Source organism: Bombus vosnesenskii, unplaced genomic scaffold (assembly GCF_011952255.1).
Source record: "Bombus vosnesenskii isolate JDL3184/JDL3185 unplaced genomic scaffold, Bvos_JDL3184-5_v1.1 scf7180000013304, whole genome shotgun sequence".
Classification (NCBI taxonomy): Eukaryota; Metazoa; Arthropoda; class Insecta; order Hymenoptera; family Apidae; genus Bombus; species Bombus vosnesenskii.
In genome coordinates, this window is record NW_022882953.1 from 990,280 (window position 1) to 1,018,039 (window position 27,760).

Below are 27,760 nucleotides of genomic sequence, written 5' to 3' on the forward strand. Positions count from 1 at the left end.
AATTTTTCGTGTACTCGTTTGACAGGAATTATGATGTTGTCGTTGGGAACGATTAAATCGGAAATTCATTATTTCCAGTTTTACGATAAATTCGACACGATGTTCTACTTTACTCGATTGTATTTTTGAAGCGACAAACAGGAAATGCGAGTAAAATAGAAGTTCATCGGCAAATTAATTGATCTATGACAGTGTATTTCTAGTATAAAATTAAGTTGTTTATATCTTGAAAACTTAGCTTCGAACTACATTTTTGTACGTGGATTTTCAATGAGTGATACTCATAGATATCGTCCATGTTTTTTTAACAGCATTTGTACAATTTAATTTAATGTAAATATATCGGCATATCGATTGTGAAGATATACGAAGCATTGCAAATAATTAACCCCTTAACCTACAACTACGGGCATAGCCCGTAGTACGATGATCGGGCCAAACCAAAATTCTCGACCAGAATTCTATATCAAACGTAAATTCTCGAACGTAAATCGTAGGTTAAGGGGTTAAGTATAAATCATTTAAGACGAATGTCGAAAGTTGATAACGTCTATAAAAGAACAAGATAATATCTTGGTTTGATGAATTATTTCCTTGTCGGTTTCTGACTCACAATAATGATGTTATGTTTCTCAATACCTGAATTACAAATAAAATTTCAGTGAATTACCTCGGATATCGCGCTAAGATAACGGTCACTGTATCCATTAAATTACAGAATTTCTGAATGAAACGCGTGAATCTATCTTTAGTACGTATGTAAATTTGATGATTCAGCTTTTCTTTTGAACTACACAAATGCGGTTCGAATACACGTACTGTAAATTGTAAACGAATTACGAGTGAATAATATGCGACAAAGTGACGATCTTAGAAAGTGTGAAGATCAATTTTAGCATCAACTTTCCAATTTCTTCGTTCGTACAGGAAAGGTTTTGCAGATATCAATTTAATTTTAGTTTCAACGATAACGAGATTTATTTCATTTGCGTTAGCAGCCTTCGCCGATAAGACATGCGAGTCTGCTGTTTAAACTTTGTTTTCATTTCACGTATCGAACATTACCGTACGAATATTCGATATTTGGTATAAGATGGTTACATGATTTATATTCCCATACCATATAAGCATTCGTATATTCTATAGCTCTCTGCTGAATAATAGATATTATTTTACCTGGGGCCAATAACTCAATTCACGTTCAAGATATATGAATACAACATTACATGTATATACTTTGTTCCTTTGTATCATGAGGATTTTAGAGACGAAGAAACTGCGATTTTCCATATTAGACGACAGATATGCAGAAATTATTCGACAAATAATCTACTCCAAATACTTGTGAAAAAATGCAAATAATCATTAACGCGTGTATTCGTTAGAGCGAAATGCTTTTTTAGTGTTTCATAACGCACTTAATAATCTCACATTGTTACACTGTAAACTTAAGAGTTTTCTATTTCATTCAAATACCTTAACCGATTCCAACGTGCCAAGTCGCCGATAGTCATCATGGCGCCACTTTAAGTCACCAATGACCACTGTATATGTAAAACACTCAACGTATTAGATATTCTAATGCGACTTTTCCTCTCGGATTTAACAGTCTGCCAAAACATTCACTTTTCTTTTTTCTTCAATCGCCTGCTAACGCATGTGCGAAACGTTGAGCTTGCGTCCGCTATGAACCGGTGCTATTACGTGACCGGAGACATGTATTTGAGAATTTGCTCGAGCCCCGATCGTGTGCACAATACTGCAGAAAGTCGATCTCGCCAACAATCGTGTGACCACATAGTTATACTATAACCACTGGCGCCAGGGCTTCGTAAACATTTGTAAAATTGTTATCGCGGTGAAACGCTGAAATCGTACGGCAAAAATTCGTGTCAGTTTGGACAAGCTGAAACTGCATGCTCGTAAAACAGATAGAAACGTCGATAAATATTTGGCTGACGGGAAAGTAACGGACCGTGTAGTCCTAATTTTTCGCAGTCTCAAACGATATCGAAGAATGTGGTAAAATTCGACGACTACCGTTTTATCGCCACATTCACGCGAGATTCGCTGTTAATTTAGTTGTATCGCTGTTTATGAGGGAATTAATTACCTGTATGAAATTGGTCAGATTCGATGTTATCTCTTATTTGAAATAAGTCGGAAGATAGAAAGTTTGGAAATCAGATTTCTGTGACACTATTTTTAGCAAAGATCTGTTGCTGATACTTTGATGATTCTTTACTCATGATAGAGTAATAGGAGTATAATTACCTGAAACGAGTTGAAAAATAAAAGGTTGGAAATTAGACTTTACGTTTTCTCTTTTTTGTCAAATCTTTTGGTCATATTTCGATGATCTTTGATCTGTGACGGAGTAGATGATGCTGTCGAATAGGAATATAATTACATAATTAAATGAACTATTTATGTGCGAAAATTAAACGGTTGCAATGGTATTGTATGATATACACAAGTCGTTATCTGCTCGAGCTGATTAGTAATTGTAATTAAGCCTGGAGCATCTCAATTAACCATTCAGAGCATTCTGTAATTAGACGTGTCGTTTACGACATCGTTGTTAGATCTATTAGTTTCGATAATGTAATTCGAAGTTAGGTACTGTTTGTTGACTCTAAATTATTACGATTATAATTTAAGCGTGGAATTGCTTATGATCCACCTTTAAATTACCCGAGTGACTAAAATATCAAATAATCCAATATTTCTCGACCAGTTGATACAGGTTTCTCGAGTTTTTATCGACACATGATTATAATATTTATTGGATTAACTTCGAATAATTAAATGCCAACATTCGAAAGTGTAATATTTCAAGTGTTTATGATAGTAAAAGACATTAATGACAAAGTTAATACATACTGTTGTTTTTACTGCTTGAAAGTTGTTATTTCAAGCATCCAGGTATGCGCAGTATTCATAGGAAAATTTCTTTCTTCTGTTTATTGACAGACATTCTATTCTAGCATCAACAGCAGCATGTAACTTATTAAAATTGCAAAGTGTAATATATTCGAGTAATAAAAACACAATTTCTTCAATAAGTTAGAGGGCTCAAAATCCCTAATATTCTCGACATTACAAATTTTTAAAGTAATCAAGAATTTTGTTATTTCGTATACGCTTTTAATAAAAATTTCATAACCAATCAACTGCTTTTTGTTACCATATTACACAGATTAAAATTTACACGCAATCAGACTATAATTTCTCAGATATATACCAAATAAGGCTACAAAATTCAACATACAAAATATTTCAACAAACATATACAAACTTACTAAATGTAAAAATGCCCAGCCTAAAGCTACCAAAATAACAAGGAAGAAATAAGAAATATGAAAACATTCACGAAACCACATCCTCAGTTCTATTATTAAATTTCTCAGAGGAACACGACTAACACCAAATCAATCAAGAAACGACAAGAGCTTACATCAATTGATTGCAAATGGGATGCGTGTCCTGTCGAAAAGCTGGCGTCCACAAAACGCTCTCGTGGAGAGAAGGAAAACTTTGTTACCTGTCGCGTAACTAGAATCTGCCGGTCTATCGAGTTGTCTGCGGTTTTCCCTCTCTGTGCGGTCGTTGGATAACGTCCAGCTCGAATCACCTTCGGATACTAATGCGTGGCATAACTTTGACACATTGATCTTAAGCCGATAAAACGTGGCGAAACGGCGTAACATGCGGTCACGCTCGATCCAAAGAAAAATATCCACCGTCGTTCTTCCTGTTTCATGCGTTACAGAAGGCGCGTGTGCCGCTTGTCCAATGCGAATCGCGCACTATACGCGTTATCGCGAATAGCATGACAAAGAACGCTGTTGGTCGTGACTTTCGACTCTTCCGTTGATCGTTAGGTAAAAAATTAGTTGTCCTTTGATGCGTTACTTCCCTCTTTATCGCGGATGTTCCGTGAGTTTCGCGTCATTGGAAATATCAAACTACATCCGTTGCATATATATACACGTATTGTGTTATCATTAGATACTACATAAATAGTATTATAGATTGTTTAAGTATCGATGCAGTTGCGAACTCTTTCTGCAGCAGCTAGTTTCATTTTTATAGCATTTTTATAATTTTAGGTCTCCAAATATTGTTATTCCTGTTCTTTAACAAAGTTTTTGAAACAAGAGATTATTTATCTTATCATAATGTATCTTACACGTTACAAATAATTACATATCATAAGCATATCTATATTGATTGTTATGTTACTTATCTATGATAAGTTATTTTAAAGTGTGCTGCTAAATGTTCGACAGCTTAGTTACCGTTTCTATTGCGAGTGAATTATATTCGTATTTAGAGTTAAGAACGAAATGGGAACAATTTTCAAGATTTTCTGTTTAAGCTTATTGTCACTGTTATGTTTTCACGAGATTAAAGCACAGAGATTGAAACTGAAGATTACAAATCGAAAGAGTCTCAAAGTATGTATTATATCGATCTATTTATTGACATGAGAGTATAATTTCTATTCTAACATTTCTATTTTAGTACAATTTCTACGGAATTGTATATTTTGCCTTGTGAAATTCCCAAGATCGTTTGATACTAAACACGATTCATCGGAGAAAAATTATCAATTGGTGATTTCTTATGATCGAGCAAATGAGTCACACGTTCTGTGAACCAAAATACGCGACTGAATCTCGTTATTTATGCTGCCGGAAATTAAAGTGGGATCGTCAATGTGAGAAATCTCAAGTCGCGTCATCAATTCACTGTGCAATGTTGACGAGTATGTATTAGTAATTTCAAAAGACTTTTCCTAACGCAAATTGTGTAGGAGGTGAACAAATATCGTTAATCAGATCCGGAATTTGCTTTATTTCCTATTTTACATCATGTAATCAGAAACGGTAGATGACAGTGAAAGTGCATTATTTACTTATGCTCAATGTTATATAATACTGTGCGTACGCGCACATAACGCTACAATTGACTTCTATTAATTTATTTTCTCTTTTGCCAGAGAACGTTTGCATAAAGACAAGAATAAAGTGTGCAGTAAATTGTTTTTAATAATCTGCTTAAAGTTTGTTTAGTTAGTTTGTTTATAATTGGATTGATGTTATTTTAAAGCAATACATACATATATACATAGATAATACAATTTATACATAGGAATCTAATTCTACGGTGAAAAGATTTGGAATCAAAGTGTTCCACAAATACATTCACTTTTTATCGTGAAATGACAACGTCACGAAGAACCTGTTATTATCTTCGCCTAAGTCCCGCAAGCAGATGCTGTTCACGTCACGCCTTATCTATTTCATTTTAAAACCATCATTTTTTAACGAAATCAATCCTGACAATTTCTTTTCGTAGACACCGTGTCATTCTATATGTTTGCTCGAAGTAAAACGTGCTTGTATACGTATACACTTTACACGAAAATTTAGCGTGTGTGCATCAGGGTCCAATGCACCGACACGTATTCTCACATGGGAATAGTTTCATGCGTGTGTACGTACACGCATGTACGTCTTCGCGTCACCGATTGGCCTTAGTAGCGATGGAGGGGATAAGGAAACGCCGCGCGGTGGGGAGAGATGTGGCTACAATTCCACTCGGTTTCGCGTTGTGAGTGAGTGAGTGAAAACCAGTCAGTCAGTCAGTCAGGCGAGCAGGCAAGAGCATGATCGGTACGGGAGCTCTGTTACGGGCACCCTTGAACGATTCTTGTATGATCGACGCGTGATTATGGATCGTTACGATCGAATACGTTGTTAGTCCGTTGAAAAAAAACGAAGAACGTCGCCATATTAAGTTCGACTCGATCGGAATTCTGTAACGGTCCACTGCCATTGGTCCACTGCCAAGAAAACGTGAATTCGAATTTTTATATCTACTCGTCGAATGTTCGTTGTTGTGTTCCTCTACAGCATTTATTTTGATTATTCCATTTTGTGAATCTTTATAACCTCGTGTGCTTGTTATCGCAACATCGCTCGGTAACAACCGATATTGTTCGTTGTACTGTTTTTTTTTTCTCTCACTGTGTCTACCAGTTTGCATTTTAAAGCTTGTGTAAGACGATATCGATAGATCGTAGTCGCGGACACCAATGGACGTTCCCACGGTAGTGTCGTGCCGCCAGTTTTGTTACACGTGACAAGTGAACAGACGCTTGCAGGAAGATGCCTAGTCAAACTACCACTATTCTTCTAAAGTGTTCCATGGTGGACGTGCCCGCCCTTAATCACGTGAAGCTGAAGTCCTTGTACAGAGTAAGTACTTCTCGATATCACATCTGGTCTCTGTAGTTTAAGTACGTCTCGTTGTGCAATAGCGTGCGTTTGATAAGGACCAACCTCTAGAACGAACATAACGGTACGCGGGCATGCGGTGTATATCGTGTGTTTGTTGGTGACCCAAGACGATGATATATGACCTTCGGAAGGAAGATGCGATTCAAAAGATTTTTACCTAGTGTGTGTATGTATGTATATGCACTAAAATGTAGCATATCATCGGTTTTCTAAAGGAGTGAAACGAAACTTTTGAGATATTTTCAAAATTTAAATTTAGCAATGGATGGCTCACTAGAACGTAAATGTCATAATTACCCAACAAAAGTACGTTATTTGACGGGATCAATATGAAATGACAATTGAAAGTAGGACATTAACCTACAATCTACATTGTAAAAGAAATCAAGTACTTCCGTTGTTGTATAGTCGAATAATTAGTGACCTTTTACTGCAAATTTTGTAATACAAATTTCCTAAAAAATTATTTTTTTATCTTAATAAACCGCATCCATATATGTATACATCGAATGTTTTTTACCGCCTTTTGTTTCGACGGCATGGTAGGAGGCGCTTTTGTTCATCTCATGAAGTTTAATGTATCCTTTCGAATCTCCCGCGAATCTTCTCTCAATTTCTCTTCGCTATATAGTGAAAGCTTTTGAAGTAATATTAATTATCCCTACACAATGATTTATTATATCTTGCATTCGATATGATAGCTTTCGATCTTCGATTAGAATGTTTTTTACACGGAAGGATATTTATATTTGGAGGTTAGGATGATTCTTATCATTCGCTATTCCGATGATACTCTTAACGAAAACAATAGGAATATTTTCAACACATAGTAGCTGACGAAAGTGTTTGATAACAGTCCAATATCCATTACATTAATAAACCTTAATGTTCAATGGGATTCAATGAAGTAAATATTTTGTAACTTCTATATACATTTTCTCATAGATTTCTCATAGATTTTACCAATATAATTATAACTTTCATATTCCACAATACGATATAAATAAAATTTATATATAAAATATGTGCAAAAAAGTTTTCTATGCTAATTGTTCAAACATTTTCGTGTACCAATCTATGTAAAACCGTAAAGTATGTTTCTAGAATCTCCTGAAATTCTTTGTGTATCGGAACCGGCTGTTTCCTCGTAAAGTCGCGTGCGTTGACCACACTGTAGTTCGTTGATCGAGTGGAACGAACGAATGGTCGGCCTGAAAAAAAAATCGACTCCCTGGTGGTGTGCTGCACGCGTGGTATAGCCGCGAGGGCACATGACAGGGTGAATAAAAGGGAAGGTCTGACTACGGTGTCTGGAGATGTTTGTGCCTCATTAACGTTAACCTCATTCGACGCGAATGCAGATGTATACACGAGCTGGGAGGCGTCTGTCCAGGAGTCTCACGCTTGTCTACTTATAATACATGCGCACGTCCGAGTATCCATAAATATGTGTGTGTAAACGGCACAAGCTAGGCGTATCGCGACGAACACAGTTCCGCTGATGATGCACACAGTGCATCATTGTAATGTTTTCAGAGGCGTGAAGGTCTAAATTATTTTTGGTTACGAGAGGCGTTTATTCTTAGGAAGAGATTGAACGAAAAACAATTGATATGTTAAAACGTATGGTCATATGAATTTTCTATCTGTTAGAAGAAAATGAATCTTCGGTCGGCATTGTCGTATTGTGTGATTGTATTATATGCAAGTCGCGAGAAGGCAACCATATACGTTCGCCAGTGCACACATTTGTATAACGAAAGCGCAGGCTGATCGCACTGGTGCACATACGGTACCTCGTATTGACAAACGGACAATGGTCGCGCGTTTACGGCGCAAAACACGTTGCCGTACCGGGAAAAGTGTCAACCGTGTTGTTTGTCATACTTCGATAAAGTACACCTTAACAGTGTACTGTAGACTAACATGCAAGAGAGTACTGAAAGGGATACGAGAAGAAACACGTTATAAAGAAGATGCTTAAAATTATTATCGTAGTTTGTTGTAATTATTGGAAATTTTAATCGTGCCAAGTATTATCGTTTACTGTGAAGACTGACAAATTATTACCTCTTATAAAAAGTAACCACATCGAATTTAATTGTTCGACCGTTTCGCGGGGAGACGCGATCGCGAAGAAACGCGCCAATATACAATATACACTTTATTCCAACAACTTTGTAGATATAGGTATTTAGTTACGCGTGATGTATGTAGATGTATTCTCAACGAAGTGTAAGTAATAAGTTAAACCGATGACTGATCAGTGAATGGAAAACCAGTCAAGAGATGGTGACTGATCTAAGGATGAAAAACCAGTGATGTTCGGTGACGATCTATTGATGGGTGGAAATGACCGTTGAACATAAGAAAAACCTGCTTTTCCCATTTCTTACCTGAATAATACCTGATTGAATAATAAGAAACGTCTCAACTTAAATGACGTTTTGTAGTAATTAAGGGGCTTAGCAGTAAAATAAAATGCTTAGTTTTACGACAGTTTCTTAGGATTATAGCGGTCCGACAAATTATATTTGCACAGCTAGTGCCGCCTTGACTGAAGGATGGATTCCGGTTTATGTAGAGGGTCACCAGACGTGACATTAATTATTCTCTGAAATACCTATTTATTTACAAATACTCGAGGTACGTCTTTATGTCGTATCTACAGGTACGATATCGTTCGATGCCTTTCCGTAGAGCAGACAAAGCCGATTGTCTTCGTTTCTTATTCTCAAAAATGTACACCTGATTTTCACAGGCAAAAAATATTTCTACCGAGAAAACAGGTGTTCGTTTTACATATTAATTACTTACACTATCGTTTGAAGCAAAAGTGTAAGAGTAGTAAGTCATCTTTATCTATACGCAGGAGTAATAACTTTCATTATCGGATAACAGCACGACTATTGATATCGTGTAACGGTGTAAGCAACGTGACTCCGTTCCTAGAAGTAGCCTCTCGCGTTTTCTCGTGCATCCACGCTCTAAATATAAGCGGACACCAGCGTGCGAAGCGTTGCTTTTAATTCACTGTCACTGCTGCAGGAGGGAAAGGAGAAAGAGACACGGTTCGTGTATGTGGGAAATAGAAGCACGATAAACTCGAAAGTGACGAAAAATTCAACGACCGCGGGGATACACGTGCGTGCACGTGCAGAGTCTACACAGATATGCCTCAGGCGGTTTCTTTCATCTGCAATCTCGAGAGTTCTCCATCGCTATTTCCCACCGGCAGATAAATAAATTGATCCACGACGGAAAGCACGATAACTACTCGATATTGCATAGAATACAGTCATTGTGTTGTAATTGCACACACTGAGTGACGCGCGATAAGATCCTCGTACAAAATACACGTATGGGTTAAAAGAAACGGGGAAGCAACGATGTGGAATCACTTTACACGTTTTATTGCCATATTTCTTTGAACTTATTTCACCGTAACCCATAATCGTGCAATTTTGTGAACAATCATGATACATTGTTCCTGGTTGAACAACGTTTCCCGTAAATCGATAAACTCGTGTTGTTTTTTATTATCTAACTGGAAAACCATTCGAGTGTGTTAAAAAAAGTGAGCACTCGTCGCGCGGCCTGGATGCTATCGCGAACATCTTCGAAACCGTAACGTTTGTAAAGCGTAGAGTGTAACGTGATCCATCCGAGTTCGCGAGTAAACGAAAACGATCTTATTGCGTAGTACAGCATTTTTCTTCTCCCGGGCATACGTACTATAGTAGGAAGACGCGTCTGTAAACAAATAATATCCGCTATTTTTTTTTTATCACGAATAGAGACGTTCACTATGTGTTTAGAATATATATAGCTTCGATCGGAATCCATGGTAGATCGAAAATAGAAGGTATCGAAGAGACGAACGTTTGCTCGGGGCGTGTACCGTTGGTTCCGAATATATGATCCTGCTATGGCCTGGGGATAGAAATTACCTGTCTCGGGATCAGCATCGCTTTAATTCGATAACCTGTTCCCTTTTTGTCCGTCGATTCCGCTCTCACGGAGACCAGGCCGGGACAACTGTAGCTGTTTCTGCTTCATTTTTTGCTCGACCTCGTATGTACTATATATGTATGTAGTCTGTGTACACCTGAAACGAAGTGACCAGGTCGAGCCCGTGGCCGTGAAAGTTCTGTTTCACTTGTGTGTTTACAGGCCATCAGGGCCGTCTCTCGTAGCTTCCCTGAGACTTGGATAATTGTAAAAGGGGTCTCCGCTAGTCGCCTCGAGGAAAAAGGGAGAAATTTTCGAAAGCAATGACGGATCTTTTCAAACTCGTTGCTCGTCTATTGAGCATCACTCGTCCGGTTTTCCAATCTGTTACGCGCTTTCTTGATTTTTTTTCTTCTCACACTGTATACTTGATTAGAGAGCTCGATCTCAACTTCCATTTACGCACAAGCGGTAATGATAACAATGTCAACCGGTACGCCACGAAGTGTTACGGTTTTCTTTTATATAGGGGAGGAAAAGTCGATCTGGAAATTAGATTGTTTCCTTATTGCATATTGCTTGCGCTATTATAATATCGTAATGCGTAGTTTTGTATGTTGTGAATAGCGAGATATTTAATTATCTCGAACGAAGTAATTTCAAATCGTACGATTGAACTGCGTTGATTTTTCTTTTTTAATCAACACGGAACAAGGGGCACGAGTAGCACATTACTCATACATCTTGGAGATGCTTCAGATTCAAACTGGAGTAAATTTTAAAAGGGAAATCCCATCCCCTTATTTCAATATCGTCGTCCCCATACTAGATTTCATTGTTTTCCGTGCTCGACTCACGTGCCAAATAATACTCCATCTCGCCATCAGAGGGTTGGTCGAGTGTCTGAATTCACAGACGAAATGCGTTTCGATTTCACGCGTGTAATACTTGATGACGACATTCACGGCGGTGATAAAGTTTTACTGGTCATAATTTTCGGAAATGAGAGAGCCTACGCACCCAGGGATACGATGAAGTTATTTCAAACGATAATATGTTACTGTGAATGATCATATGATGAAAAGCAAGTAACCTCGTAGTATTAAAGTATCGAATTATGGGTTTCACGATTGATAACAACGAATGTTATCAGACTGCTATTTATTAACAGGCCAATAAACGTCGAACAAATGAAATACATAATTTCCGATCAATAACAGCCAGCAGAGCAGGTTTCTCTTCGCTTTGGGCGACAAATCGGATCATCTCGCAAACACTTTCATGAGAATGCCATTCGTGCGCCTAATACGTTTCGTTGCGTTCATATTTCGCATTGACCGTTTATGCAACTTAATTATTTAATTCTATAATGTTCGTGTGATTTGTATGATATACCGTATTTTTCTTCGCCCCTCGAAACGTCTATAGTGTATGGTTATGTACATGCGAGCGAAACGCACGCGAATTGGAAACAGCAAGAGACGTCTATTAAATGTTCGGTTACAGTAGCGTGAATCGTACTTCTTGAAACGGCTATTGGTGTTGCAATTGATAATAAGTTAATAGTCTCGTTCGTGCTTCGAGTGATTCAAAAGGGGTATTGTTTTTTTATGAATGTGATACGTTTGACGTTTTTCACGTGAAGTAATGACTTGACTGGCTCTTACGTATAATATAGAATGAGTATTAGTCAGACGCTAACTTCCGATTATTTTGCATCCTAATACAGGAAAAGTAGTATAATAATATCATTATGTATATCTTCTCGTATTGAAATAACTTGTTTCCCATAAATCTACCTATTTATTTCATTTTTTATAGATGTTTTTCTTAAACAAATCGTTTACGTTTCCATCGCGTTTACAAATTGTTTATGTTCCCATTATATTCGTATTAGAAATAGCATTAGAACATCCCGCTACATGCTAATTGATGTCCATCGTCGTTTAATAATAGCCAGATGTAATATTCTGTGACCAAAAATACTGCCAGATTGTAGATGAAATTCTCATTGTCCTTATACGCTCAAAATAACCAGACAAATTTGTAAGAACATTACAAAACATACCCAAACCTCGCAAACGTCTCTTGTCACAGTACATACGCTTCACTGATAGGATTTCTCGCAGTCCAGTCGCTGCTTTTCTCGGCACGAAACAAATGTGGCACTCGACGAAAGGCAAAAGGGGTTTAAAGTCGGTTCGACATAGCCTTTCACCAGTCAGCAATAAAATAATTCGCCTGGCAAGCAAACACTTGACTACTCCTCCCTGTCCTTTGGCCGCAACAGACGTCGCCTCTTCAGCACAGCCCCTTTTTTTCCTTCTGGTGCGTGCGCTCGCCAGTCAAAGCGGCCAAACGACGCGCTATGTTCTCTCTGCGTGCATACTACTGTATACTTATCATCTATGTACTACGCGTTCTCGCCGCGTTACCCTCGCCAGAGACGAAGGACAAGCCCTTCCACGTTCCCTTTTTCGCCTGAATCCAGCGTGCACTCCTCCAGCCTCCTGCGCCTCGTGTTCGAATTTTTCTTGTAATTTAAGATTACAGGAGAATTACACGATAAGCGTATTTTTGGTGATTTCTTTACTTTCGCGTCGCTATATAAATTTATCTTAAGCAACGATACGTATAAAATACCTGAAATAACGATATTTATATTATTGTATGGTCTAACTGTAGTCGTAACTTTTGGTCAGGAGCCAAAGGATGTCAAACTGTTAAAACGTGCGATATTTTGCATTTTTCAATATTTTAACACTTTGCTGTCCGCATAAATTTACTAATAAGTTTAACCAGCAACCTGCGTCTTTTGATAGGAAAATTTCAAGTTCGCACACTGTACTTGAAGAGAGCCGACTTGCACTAGCAACACGTCGTTGCCACTGGACGTGGAAGTGTTGATATCGTCAGAGAAATGTATGAAATCGTCTGTTTCTCGAAAAATCAACATTAATCGTCTGCTTGGCTACTGCAATTAGAAATTTACAAAAAATGAAGTTGATCAATTTGATTTCTCAGATCCTCGTATATAAGAACATAGAATGTACTTAATCCCAGAGAATGTTTGCAAAAATGTATAATTTTCACGCGTACAAACTGATGCTCTTTCTGCAGTCTACGTACGATAAAAGTTGACTAAACGAATAATCGAACTGAAGTGTCCTTTTGCACATCGCCTCCATTGGGTACGCGGTCAAAAACTGTTCTTCTCTTTAATCGGTCACGCTCCATCGATACCATTGTCGGTCGATCCTCTCTCTTTCGGAGACCAGTTTCAACGGAACGAAAGAGAGGAGCATCGTTGCGTGCCGCGTGCACGGCGTGCAATTAACTTACGCAAAAATCGCGGCCGCCCGAGCAAAAAGGTAATACCGGTTGACGCTTTTTGCGAAGAGGGCGCTGGCATATTGCGAAAATACTCGTCCACCATCTTCTTTCCTGCGTGTTACTGAAGAACAGATAAACGAGCTCCTGTTTTTCGACCGAGACGAATCGTGCTCCACTTCCGTTTTCTTTTTTCCTTTTTTCTCCCGTGTTTTCTTCTTTTTTATTTGAAAGCTGGTCGATCCTCCAGTGAAATGGTTTTAAGCACTTCGATACCGTGTAAGTAGTTTCCTTACTGAGTTTAGGTAGGTTTCTTCGTGAAGGTTTTTAGTGGCCGGTTTGAAAGATCCAAGAAGGTAGCGGTTTTGCGACTTCTTGATCAGGTATTCTGGTTTGGATTCTACGAAATTGCCAGCAAGAAATTCGATAGTTCTCGATATCTTGTTCTATGAACGATGATGCTGTGTGTTATGAAATATCTCATATGGAAATCATTTATTTGACAATAGAGATAATAAAAAAGATATATGTATCGGGTATACTGCAGTCATTTGAACGTAATAGAAAAAGGTATATGTGTGTTTTAGATGATAATATATCACTTTTACCACCCTGTTACAGAGATGAGAGTATTTCAACAAGTTTCTTGTACGCCAAGAGCCCAGGGCCTTTTGAAACTTAAAGTGCTACTCCGTACCCTGTGCTACTCTGTACAACGCTCTGTTTCTCATCGTTGATTATTAAATCAAAAAATCAAACGACGACGTGAACGAAATTGACAGTGAAATTAAAAAATTTATATTCAAATTTAATACTTGTTCTATTATCATTTTACCGAATTATCTATTTTATTTATGATAAATAAAATAAACGTTAGGAAACTTTCTAATTTTTGCATTTGGATCTACTAGACTGCATAAAATCGGTTTACTTGAACAAAGTTCGTCATCAATCAAACTCGATCGATAAATTCTCCTTCTTTCCTCATCGACCTTTCCGAATCAGTTACCGAATCGAAGCACGTACACGTTTCTCGAGCGCTAATTGGTCACGTGTGCTGGCCCCAGAAAAAATGTGAAGAATTTTTCGCAGCAACCGGACGAGCCATACCGTGTTGCAACGCTTTGAAATGGGTTAAGATTTAACCGTCTGTTGCTAATACCAGAAGCGGTTTCACCGATCAATGACCACCGGCTAATTGATACTTGTGAAAACGTCCCGACTAGGAAATCCTTCGTCGTGCACTTGCGTCAGTGTCTGGCGAATGTGCTGCTAGAAAACCACAAACGTAAAGGATGCGAAGAACTTTTACTCGCTTTCAAGAAATTGATAATCCACCAATGTGTAGAGATTAATTTCAGCGTGTGTTTGGTTAACATACAAATTTTATTCGTTTATTCTCGAGAGATTTTCTTGTTTTGTATAAAGCTTGTTCGATATAAAATTTTATATAGTAATCTGCTAGATCATGCTATCATTCTATTTTATTAATTTATTTTTCAAAGTCCTTTTTACATAATATTTCTTATGTAAAATATTACAAAGTAATTCGATAAGTTATGATGTTTCCGACAATCGAATCTTATATATTTTATAATCAGAGATTGTATTATTGCATATTATTGTATTTTACAGGTTTGATAATAAATGTACGATTACAGTATGTCGAATTCCTAACTTATTTTTTGATTGTAGTGTAAGGAATTCTTTGAACTGTTTACGGCCAACTAACAATAGATGATAACGTACCTTTAAAAAATGATAATAGCTTGAATCGGTTCAATATTAGTCATCAGAAAAATTTGATCTGAATCATCGTTAGTTGTTTGCTGATGGTATGTCTACCATTCTAAAACATTACTTGCCGATTTAGTAAGAATAATTAAGATTTCTGCTGAATCGTTGGAAGATGTTGCGTGTTAACCGGACGTATGTATAATTAATGATGTGCGTATCACCGTTGTCATTAGTCGAGTTGCGCGCGTTCTGCATTCTGGTGCGTCGGCCAGCAAGACAATTGACAACTGCTGGCCTCGATCCGAGAAGTTACGATTCTTTCTTGCGTTCCAGAGTCTAGTGTACATCTATTTCACGGACCACTTATGATATACTCGGTGAATCGTGTCTCGATTCCGTAAAAACCTCGAGTAGAAAAATATACGTCGAAAAAAGCAATTTTACAGACAAATCTTCGGAAAGATAAACAAATTGAAATAATTTAGAAGCAAATATATTCATCATATGTAAAATTTGTAGTCTTCTTTCGTGTAGCATTATTGTAAAAAATGGACGTTATGCATAATAGTTGTTGAGACAAAGTTGAGAAAAATTTGAATAATTTCAAAATAAATATTTATTATTTATAAAATGGCTAGTTTCCTTTAGTGTAGTAGTTTTACAAAAAATTGGCATTGAATGTAATTGTTTGAAATTAACATTGATATTGTAATAACGACGAAGGAAAACTTTTTAAGAAGGACACTTCGATTTTGAATTTATGATTCCCCTTTATGAACTATAAAGGCGTAAAAAAAGTTACAAATGAAGAAGGGAGTTTGTATAATGGAAAATCAACGGTTCGAATAATGTCGGTTGTTTTTATCGAGTCCAGTTTGAAATTCTGAAAGTCTGCTACATGAATGATAGATTCCATCACGAACCAGGTACCTAAAACTATGAATACAAAGCACGCATATATAGCCATACATCTTCAGGATCTAAATTCGTTCCGATTCATTTCTTCTTAACTCGATTCGTTCTAAAGCTCCAACCGGATGTCTCGACGACCTGAATCACTAAATTTGGATCTACGTCCTCTATATAGGTCCAACTTGAATAGATGCAACATTTTTGACATCCGTGTCCAGAATGGTTTTCATTCTACTTTATCTCACCGACGTTCAATTACTCTATTATTGAGCCAACCAGACGCAATCTTGCTCTTGTCGACATAAACTCAATTTATTTCTGTAGAAATATTTTTCATCCTTCTGATTTATTTCAACGATACTTAACTGCTTCGTCACGGATTCAATCAGAACCAATTTTATAATCGTTTTAACAAAAATCAATTATGAAAAATCACAAAGCAGCAGGAAAGTCATAATTGATTCAATGCACAACGCAATGTTACGGTCTTTTTAACTAAGCACGATTATTTTCCCTATAAATAGTCCCGTTACGCCTATTCTATTTTGTTCAATTTAAATTGTTTTCAACTCGAGTACCTTAACCCAGTTTCCTCGCGATTCGATTCAACCGACTATATTTCCTCATAACACGATTCGTTTCGACCCAACTTCTCCGAAACTCTTTTCCATCCAATTTCACAGCTTCATTCCCATCCGCCATACAAGCAACACCTATCCTTTAACACTTTAACGATCCAATAAACCAGCTTTTAAGGTACATATGTACATAGCTATAAGGTGTATTTTTGCGCGAGACATAAACGAACGCGCGGATAAACATTTTAAGAGCCACGAGACAATAACTTACGCGCTTCTCAGGCCTACGGGTGGGCCCTGGCGCCTTTCCCACCAGTAAAAGTAAGGCAATAGTTGATGATAAGTCGGTCTCACGGAGGTCAACAAGAGGAAAGCACGATCCTCGCTGTTTCAAGCAACTCATCGCCTTGTTAACACATTAGAAACTTATATTCGTAATTTTTATATTCCAAATGGCTGATTGTAAGATAATTCTTACGCGTACTGTAATTTTAGAAATCACATTACATTATTATTGAGGGAAATTATTAATGAGAAACTTGAATTCGTAATTGCCATATCCCAGATGGATGATTGCAAGATTGTTCTGTTCTTGTACATGCACACTGTAATTTCATAATAGTTGGTAGTATTGTTTATGTGTAATTGATTTCAGAGTTCTAATAATTTTTACGATTATTAAAAGTATGCAAATGTTTTTGGCAATGTTAATGTTCGTCTCTATTGACAGTTAAATACGATTACGTATATTTATTTACTTTGTTGTTATATTGTTCTATTTTAAGTAATTGTTGTAACATATTTGGAGGGATATTTAAAGGTCGGAAAACATATGTGGTTCTAGGATTAAAAGAAAATCTTCCCATTCTACAAATACAAATAATAGAATATGCGAAATATCCTTCCTAATTTACATTCCATGACAAGTATCCTCGATTTCGTTCTAATCGATAGTCATAGCTTGCCTTGGGAGTTTCAACCTTATCACAATTAATTCCGCCGAGAAAGGCGGAATTACTTCTTGTAATATCCTGTGTTCCGCGAAACGATATAATACATTGACCACGGGGGGTATCTTCATGTGCACAAGATTACGAGTCGCTTTTACTCGGATGAAAAACACCTGTTTTTACATATGCTATCGGCAACTTACTACATACATACATATTTCATACATACATTTCCTTCGATAGATTCGCACAGACAGATCTGAAAGCGGAATCTTCTCCAGATACGTCGTTTACCAAGCGTTCGTCGTGTTCGAGTCCAAGTGTATTCTTTGATACTTACATAGCAATTTCCAATGCACGCTGTGCTGGTTAAAAGCGCGAGAGTGTGGAGAATATAAAAATACAGCGAGAATTCCATCGCAGTGACTGGCTAACCGGCTTGTGGAATTAGAATGAATTTTAACGTTTGAGTTAACGAAATGTCGTTTATATACCTCGTTGCGATGGTGATCAAAACCTGTTAGATTCTCATAAATCTTGTATACAGACTGAGGATATTCAAGTAAATTTATATTTTTATAGATACAATTCGAAAATGCATTCTAGTTAGAATTTATATCTTGTATTATAATTTTGTATATTGTTACATATTGCGTAAATTTTTGCACCTTTAAAATTACAGAAGAAGCCTGCAGTCTACTTATACACGTCCTTAGTTTTCGTTTAATTATTTTGTTTTATGTCGATTTATTTAATATCTGACTTCTTCAAGAGTATTCTCCTTATGCAAAAAGTGTATCGTGCTTTCTCTTAGCTGTATTTTTATGTTCATTTATCTGTGCGCGGAAATGAAATTAATTAACTATGTAATTTATCTAAAATTATTAATCAGATACATTATCAATTTGATACTGTAATGGTTATATCAAAATCACAATTTTGTTTGTTCATCAGCAGAATAATTTTGACAAAATAAAAAATGAATTTATGAAAAAATGTCTTAAAAAGATCGTGACGAGGGTCGTTTACAGCCACATGAACACTCGACCACATAGCAACCAATGCAAATTACTTTCTTCATAAATTCACGATACATCCAGGTTATTAAAGCTCCTCTTTCGTTTACCCATCTGGTGATGGTGTGAGAAGTAGAGTCTCTTCATTTCGTGGAAGCTATGTTTCCGATGACCTGAACATTTAAGCCCATCGATCTACTCAATCGTTCAATAATCTTATCTTCGATTTTAATATCGAATCGTCAGATTCCGTCCGTTAGTTTCTTAGAAGATTTAGTCATCGTGTTCGATGTTCACGTTTATCGGTGATTTTAGATTTTTCTTTGTAACCCTTCACAGAGACGTTTCTTTCTTTCCAAATTTTGAAAGATTTTATTTTTGGGAAATCTAATATATTGAATACTAAAATGGAATATTTGAATACCATCAAATATGGAATATTTTTTTATCCATCGAAATACAGTATTCATCTCGGGTCACATAGATATTCAATAGGATAAAACTGAATATTTAAACACTTTGTATATTTTAATAATATCGACCGGAATAAAATTTTCACTTCGGATCACATAGACACACAACGGGATTAAAAGGTAAGAAACTCGAAGATTTCCAACATACGTGCGTATCTTGAAAAAGTGAGAAAATGGTAGCCAGTTCGTTTCAATTAAGAGGAAAGCAGTTTTGGACTTCGTTTTATCGGTCCACCTACGTAATGCGCACGGTTCCGCAACGAAAATAATGGCTCTTTTTAGCGAGGAAGAATTTTTATCTCGGAAAACGTCGTTTTTCTTTACGAGAACAACGTGGAGAGGCCAGCTGCAGCTGTCCTAAACCTCTAGTCTTTGTAACTGTGCGAGTTGGCAGGTGTTGAGACGAGATACATCTGCTATCTTGCACGTGTCTCGAAAGGATTCTTGCTCTCTGCATGTTCTCTCTCTCTCTCTTTCTCTCTCTGGATTCTCTTCTTCGGAACCGAGTTCATGTGTGCGTAACCTGTATGCGTGCAAAAGCTGTGGAACCGGTGTGCTCTCGATCGGAACACCGTACATGGTGTGCCGAAAAAATTCCACGATTTAAATCACCTAGCCGCGCACCGTTTGATAAATTTATTATCGTACGTTTATTTGATACGCCACGTTCACTTATTTGAGAAGATACTCTCGGCGTGTGTCGGCGGGTAATATGGTAAAATGTGGAACCACAGATTCGGTTCGAATTAATGGGAGAAAGGAAGGATTAATGTTTTCTTTAGGTGAGATTACGTGTTTTTTATGAGCTTAAATGCACGGTTTAAACGAAGTGTATACGAGTTCTGGATGAAAGTTTTTTGTAAACGTTTATAGTGTTATAAACTATACTATTATAATATGGTATTATAAAATTGGTTCAGAGGATTGTACAGGTATATAAAAATGATATATTTCCAGAGAATATTGCGCAGTAGTAGCATTATTTTCTCCTTCCTAACGCGTTTAATGGTCAATTGATTTTGAACGATGCCTTCTCTGATGTTTTGATGAAATTAAATTCGCGTTTAGCAAATTTCGAACAACGCTAGAGAGCAATAAATATCAATTCGGTCAGGTTGAACTGCGAATTAATATCGATTAGATCTTTAAGTGTAATAAAATATATTCCTACTATTCCTACAATTTAAACGACTTTGGATTGAAACAAAATTCTTTACGTATAATGGGATCTTTCATTTCGATAATACAGCCTTAACATTCGCACAAAGGAGCCTTTTGATTTTAAAGAATCAATACTCCAGGTGCAACAAAGAATCCTTTGCTAAAAAGAAACGTTTGCCAAATCACATGGTACGGTTCTTTTCTGGATCATTGGCTCGAAAGCAACATATTCACGATTGTGAGAAACCTGGAAAGTTTCAGAGCGCACCTTGTATACCAACAAGGCGAATCTGATCACCTGCTATCGCGCGTTGCGCGTGCGGCCAGGTGTCCCAAGAAAAATGAAAAAACGTGAGAGCCATCGGAGATTAAGGTACGACCCTTCTCCGAGCTAATGATAGGGTTGCAAGGTAGCGCCAGCCACGGTTTTAGCATCCTACCCTTTTTTTTTTATTTTTTTTTCTTCTTTCTCTCTTTCTCTTTTCTTCCCTTTCTTTTCGGTCCAGTTTTCACTATATATACACATCGTGTATCTTGCGTTGCGACTCTTTCGCCTCCGTTCAACGACTGACCAGCGTATACGCTCATCTGCTTGAAAGGATCTCTTGAAGAGATTGAATTCCTTTATGGTCTACTTGCAGCTTCTAGCGGTTTCACGACACAAAGAAATTATTGCTTTCGATCGGACGCATAGGTTACGAACGAAAACCGTGTGAGAAAGTTGTTTTTCATCCCGTGAAGAAACAAGCCGTGTAGCTGAAAAAATTTCTCTTTGATTGTTCGTTGGCTTCTTCTAACCCAAATTTTGTTCATTTAGAAGAAGAAAAATCAGAATTTCTACGAACGAACAAATAATATATAGGTATATTCCTATTTAAAAAATGTTTGTGCCTGATTGAGGAAGTTATATTTCATCTTTTCAGTAATAATCTCGCGATTTCTCTTTTACTTAACCGTTCATCTTGTCAGTAGTTGGTATACGAATTCGATTTCGAATGTTAAATTCGACTTTTGACGTGTGCAGAATTGGATCAATCGCCGCTTGATATTTTTCGAGATTTCACTGCATTTGATTCAGTTGTTTGAAGTGATAATCAGATCTGCGGCGATTGCTTTGTGATTCATTCAAACTCAGCTTGATTCTCTCACAACGTGGTTCAATTTACTTCAATGCTACCTACGATGATTCGATTAAATTTCTCTCAATGGTTTCTTGCTTTTGCCAGATTTTTACATGATATTATTCTTAATGCAATGAAACCTTCAATTTGCTTGATAGAATATAATTCAACCGAATAATAATGCAAATAAAAGAACAAAGCTTACCCGCATCTAATTTAAAACCAGTTGGCGACGAATTTAAATTCACTTCGATCTAATATCACACATGATCTCTCTTGATGTTACCTAAAATAATCTCCTCGTTGCATCACTCTTGCATACATCCATTAATATTTCTGAGAAATATTATGACGTCAATGAAAAATGTTTTTCAATTATAAAAATTCCTCCAAATACCAAATTCTCACACTATGTAACTGTCATTATATCTAAAGCTTTGGGAGAGTAAATCATCGACGCACTCCAAAGGCAATTAGAAACCATACTTCACAGCCCATAACTATGAGAATAAAATATATATTACGAAACGAAAGAAACGCTCGATCCTTCACAACAAGAGGCAAAAGGAACAAGAAAAAAGAAGAAGAAAAATGTACATCCTGTAGTATGGTTGTTAATAGCTGCAGCAGGTGGTATCGACGTAATAATGGAAAAATGCAAATTAGTGTCTCACGCGTTGCATAATGCCATCCTGAAGAAAGGTCAACGCGCGTAGCCTTGCGGTTTACATAAAACGTGTCTGAATCGGTTGACGTCGCTCGGATGCGTCGCAGAAAACAAACGCGACTCGTTATTCCTTCCATAATTAAGACAGTACAGTTAGGAGGGCCGAGACATCGAGTAAAATGTTCTTTTTCTTTCTTTTTTCTTTTTTAATTGAAGAGCATAATCACGGGCTGGTCCGAGAAACAATGGCTCGTGAAAGCGATTCACGAAGGTTTGTCTGAGCAGGAACATCGATTGGAGGTCATTAAAGGGGACTCTTGATGACTTTCATCGGGTGCAGTCATCGGTCGAGTAATGTCTCCGTTCATCGTCGCAGAACTATCTCCCTCAAATCGTTTCTTTGTTTTCGATATCCCATTTCTTTTTCCTCTTTTTTTTTTTTTTGTCTTTACGTTTGCCAGTAGCGAGGAGCGAAAAGAGGCTACATATTTGGCGTGAACGTTGGTTACATTTTTGGTTACGTTTCGTTTTCAGTCAGATTTGATGCTTCATTGTATGTATGTACATACATTGTTTTATTAGTTTCGGATATATGAAATGATGTTTTTAGAGAGTTGAATTGTCACAGAGACACCAATGAGACAATATTATAACCAATCTATTAGAATATATAGATAAGTTTCTAGAAAAACAATACAGAAAATTTTCGCTGTCAATGGAACTGGAAGTTGTGAAAACAACGATAGGATAGGATATACGTTGTTCCAGCTCACGCATAGCTTTAAAAAAATACGCGAACAACAATGCCATTTGTCATAGTAAATATACACATCCTCTTGTAACGTGCGTTGACCCGTACACTCGAGTACCACAAGGTCACTACACGATTCGACATTGATAATGAAACGCAGGTACATCGAACTAATGTCACTGCTCCGTTACTTCCGGACGCGCCTAAGTTCGTTTAGCGAAACGCCGCGTGGAAAGCTGGCTCAGTCACCGTGGAAACAATACTTCATTGAAACGTTCCATTTCCTTGCCTTTACCGCTATAATCTTCTCTCTATTTAATTTGCCCTTGATCTACTGCAAAATACCAATAAAATATGATATTTTGTTAAAAAACTCAAATTTTGATTCAGATGATTCACAATTGGAATAACTTTCCTAGGCATAAAGTTCTCATCTAGGTTTTGATTATTTGTGAAGAGTAAAAGATTTATGAAAAAAGACGATTAACAAACCATTTATTTAAAGATTAGGAATGGATATTTCCTTCCTTCATAGCGTGGTAGTGTAGTATTTCCTACTCACCGAGAAAAAGATAAGAAATATCTAATCAACGATCGATTCGCTCTTTCATCAGACCATGCACCAAGTCCGAGGCAGAGTCTCCTTTCATGGATAATCGTTTCAATGGTAAACAATTAAACGATAACATTAGTCTGGGATGGTAACAGTAGTTAGCTGGCCTTCTATCGTCCTGTTTGTATTATTCCATGCTTATCGTCGTTCTATCAACCTTCCATCTAAGAGTCGTACCAAGATAACAGAGAATCACGTTTCCAGTACGTTTCGAACGTACATCCACGTCATCTCTTTGTCTCCTATTGCTAAATCGGTTTGGTATACCGTGACAAGGTTCAAATGAAGCGATACATAAATTAGAAGTAGCTGCGGGCCCTTAATTAACAGAAATAAGCCCGCTCGACCGGCCCAGCAACAACGTTCACATGAAATACGTGCGCGTTAATTGACAGAGAGCGAACGTGGATCTCTCCTCGCTGTGAGAATTAATGTAAATGTCACGGCGAGTTTTCATCTAGCGAATGAAACCGTTTCGCATACGGTAAAAAATCAAAAATGAAACGATGAAGACTTCGAGGTGTAGGAAAGGAACGGTTTGAAACTCCTCACGGAGTAATTGGGTAGAATAAAATGCAGATGAGGATGCAGAAGATTTGACGAACCTGAGTGAGCACACGCATTTTACACAAAATTTTATACATTGAATAAATTTCGTGTGTAGAACTTAATAATATTTTCTACTTAACACTAGAACTACCACACCAGTCAAAATGTAAGAAGATAATAAATCAATAAATATAAAGATATTCTATATTTTGAATAATAATTTTTTAATAAAAGATATTACGTATTTTTTTGAAGACCAGTCATTTTGTCTGATTTTGGTAGAAATATTTTTGTCTTAACTGTCGGTAATTCTAGAGTTAATGGTATTTATATGTATATTCTGGCAAGATATTTTTCAATGTTGTAATATATTGGTATAAAACATCGTAGTGAAGATTGTTAAAATTGAGTATACGGATATTGGTACCTTTTTTTAATTATCTGTACGTCGATTTTATGATTTCAATGGTAGACCTAAAAGGAGTGTGCAAGTTTGCAAAATTGTTCTATTTATGCATTCTATGTATACTATATAGATTTCTTGTATGTACTGGTATCGAAAATATAATTTAAATTCGAATAGCCCGGCAAAAATTTTCAATCTTTCGAGATCTTCCATTGTGGCTATTACGATGAGAACAAGAATTCATGTGAATAATAAATGGTTGAGAACCGCGCGAATGTTTATGCCAGAGTAATAATCGGTAGCGAGTGATGAGTGATTAGGAGAATATAGCGTGCACGTGGTAAGAATTTGTTATGATCGCTATATACGCGCGTAGATAATTAAGAAGAGAGAGAAGCCAGTGTGAATCGTTGAAGAGTCGAAAGTTGTCACAGGAAAGTCGTATAAAGATGAAAGTAAGAGTTACATTTCAAAGAGACAAAGTTAGATTATCATTATATTTCTATTTTATTAAATATATATGCTTATAGTTTTTACCATTTTATTATATACATATAAAGAATAACAACAAATTTGATGAAACATTCAGATGAATAAACTGTTTAGTTCTTATCCAACGCGCAGAAAATATACGAAAGAAGAACTCTGCTGAAGTATCGTTTCAAAATAAGTAACGCTTTTTCTCCAAAGAGCGGCGCTCGTTAATTTTTCCTCGACCTCGTATTTTATCAGAGATGCAACGTCGACGGGTTCCAACCTCATTATCATAGAGAACCAACAGAAAAAAAAGAGAGAGAAAAATACGTTTGCCCCAAGCATTGTTCTAACGCGCGTCGATATTTCATTTCAGAGTCCTGGAACGCTGCACAAAGATGTCGGTGGTGCTGGTACCAAGGTCAGCGGAAAGACGGTCGGCGGTGTCGGCACTGCAACCCTCACTTCGCTCTCCTCCATTAATAATGCATCCAACACCAGCCAGAACAAGAATAATCCCGTATCTCAAGAGGTAAGTCAACAGATCAACTAATATTTAGTCGAAAGATGCGGCAATATTTTTGTGTCATCATATTTTAGTACATCTGTGATTGAATCAGATGTAGGGACTCGACTAGTCTCTGATCTCAACTACTTGTTATTAATGTTCAGAAGTCAACTTTTATCCGTACACTTTATAAAGAATCACCCAAAATTCCCAAAATATACCGACGTAAATTTACGAAATTATTAGGCGAAGAATCAGAAACTGGTATTTCTGATGTTAAATTTCGCTGCGAATTTTCTGAACAATCCGATAATAGAAGAATCACTCGAAATCGTCGCACGAATTTCGTTCTAAATAGCTTTTTTTTTTTTCATGACACAGTTTCTTCTTAAAAGTCCCGCCTTTTGCATTCAGCCATTCAACAATATTCGGTGGCACAAGGTGACGCGTATAAAAATAATTACCCTTCGTTGCCATGCACGAAATCGAGTAACTCGCCTTGACTTCGACCGTCCGACGTAAAAAACTGGAACGAACCAGAAGTTCGACAACTTTCGATCGATCTCATCTTATTAATAACGTCAGTTTCAACATCGATGCCGAAACGGGGCTTAAACTCCTTATGTCGACGGCCACGTTTTGTAATTAAGTAGCATTTGCAGTTATTTTCACGCTTACATGCTAGAAGGAATGACAAGAATGAAAGATTGAAACGAGTCCAACCCTCTCAAGATCGAACTCTATTTTAGCCCGCGAGAAAAATTGCTCCTTATCGATTGTGAACGATAGAAGCAGGTTTCTTGTTGGATGGTTTTTCAAGGAACACATAACGCACTAAAGTCTATGGCCAATTTTCTAAAAATATTTATTAATCATTAACCTCGGAAACACATCTCCTTGGGTAGCTTTTAAAAGAAGTAAAAAAAATATTTATTATTTAGTCAATCAATAACTTGTTAAAATATCGAGTGTGAAAGGGTTAATAGCAAAAGTACGTAGTTCTTGTCAAGCTCTGTAATTCACGTGCATCCTCGATCGTTTTCTGAATCAGCCTACTTCCTCGCGATATTTCATTCGGTTCGATCGGCTAATCCTCCTCCAGGTCGCGCGTCTCTAGCGATTACTTCTTCTGGTGACCTCGCGTGGAGAGCTATGGTTTCCAGCATCTCCGGCGTCGCTTCAATTGCGCCATGTCACCGCCATTTGTCACCTTTAATGTTCTGCCTCTCTCCCTCTGCTTTTCTGTGTCTTCATCCCTCTTCCCCTTCTCTTTTTTGTCTCTGTCCGCCGCGGCGTTATGCGGCAAAGATGATCGAATTTCGTTGCGTGGCGCAAGTTGCGCAACCGAAGCTGACGCGACGCACGCTGCCGCCTCCTATCGCGCAGCATAATTTTTAAGCGCAGAGACAACGCCAGTCCGACGACTGCAGACTCTTATCTGCAGAGGCACATGCGACACCGTCGTTTGCCACTTGCAACTCTCTACCTCCGTCTCACTCAGTATTATCATGTTTCTTCGATTTATCTCCCTCTTTTTACTTTCTTTCTTTCTCTTCTTCTCTTTCTTCTTCGTTCTTACGCTTTATTAAGTTCCGTTGCTTTTTGTTTTTTGCGGTCTAGTGCTTTCACTGGTTTAGTGTTACACTGCTTGTGAATAGTAAAGTGTTTTTGCGAATGTTTCTCGACTTTCGTTTTTTTATTAATTCGCCATGACCTTACAATTGTGTAAATACATGGCGTTTATCGTATTACAGTTGGGATACGTAGCTGCTTAAAAATAGAAGCAGATTCTAACAGGAAGAAAGCATCGGGATATCTCAGGGTCATAAAATCAGTCAGGCGTTGAAGTTTATCATGTTTCGAAAACCCGGCGCACTAATTTGAAACACGTAGAGAAGATAAGAAAGCTCTCGAGTATGGTTTAGGACCGACGATATCGAATCTATTTAAATTATGTGTGCTTCTTTCCGTATATGTAGTACGTTTAACAAATTTCTTTCTGGATTATACAATTTAGGAAACTGACTGATAATTTGGAAGGCTTGGAAAAACATATGATCGTACAAAACACATGTCTGTTGTAGTGTAAAATTTCAAATAGCAATTCACGATCGAATTTTCACAATTCGAGACTCAACGTGGTCCGCGGCTACATCAAACGATATCACTGTTTTAATACTTTAATTCGCGACCTCACTGTGTCGTTTCCATCGTGATACGAACAAGGTGGCGTTACGCGTATCTACTTCGATAAT

At 37.2% G+C, this 27,760-nt stretch overlaps 1 protein-coding gene across 2 annotated transcripts in view; it reads left to right on the top strand.

Moving 5' to 3' along the window:
- Nucleotides 1–27,760, top strand: part of LOC117234290 (probable serine/threonine-protein kinase dyrk2) — a 266,454-nt gene that overhangs the window by 189,308 nt on the left and 49,386 nt on the right. For both annotated transcript variants that reach the window (XM_033495354.1, XM_033495355.1), the window contains one exon: nt 25,374–25,529. In XM_033495354.1, the coding sequence (XP_033351245.1) occupies nt 25,374–25,529 (156 nt within the window). The remainder of the gene's footprint in view (nt 1–25,373; nt 25,530–27,760) is intronic.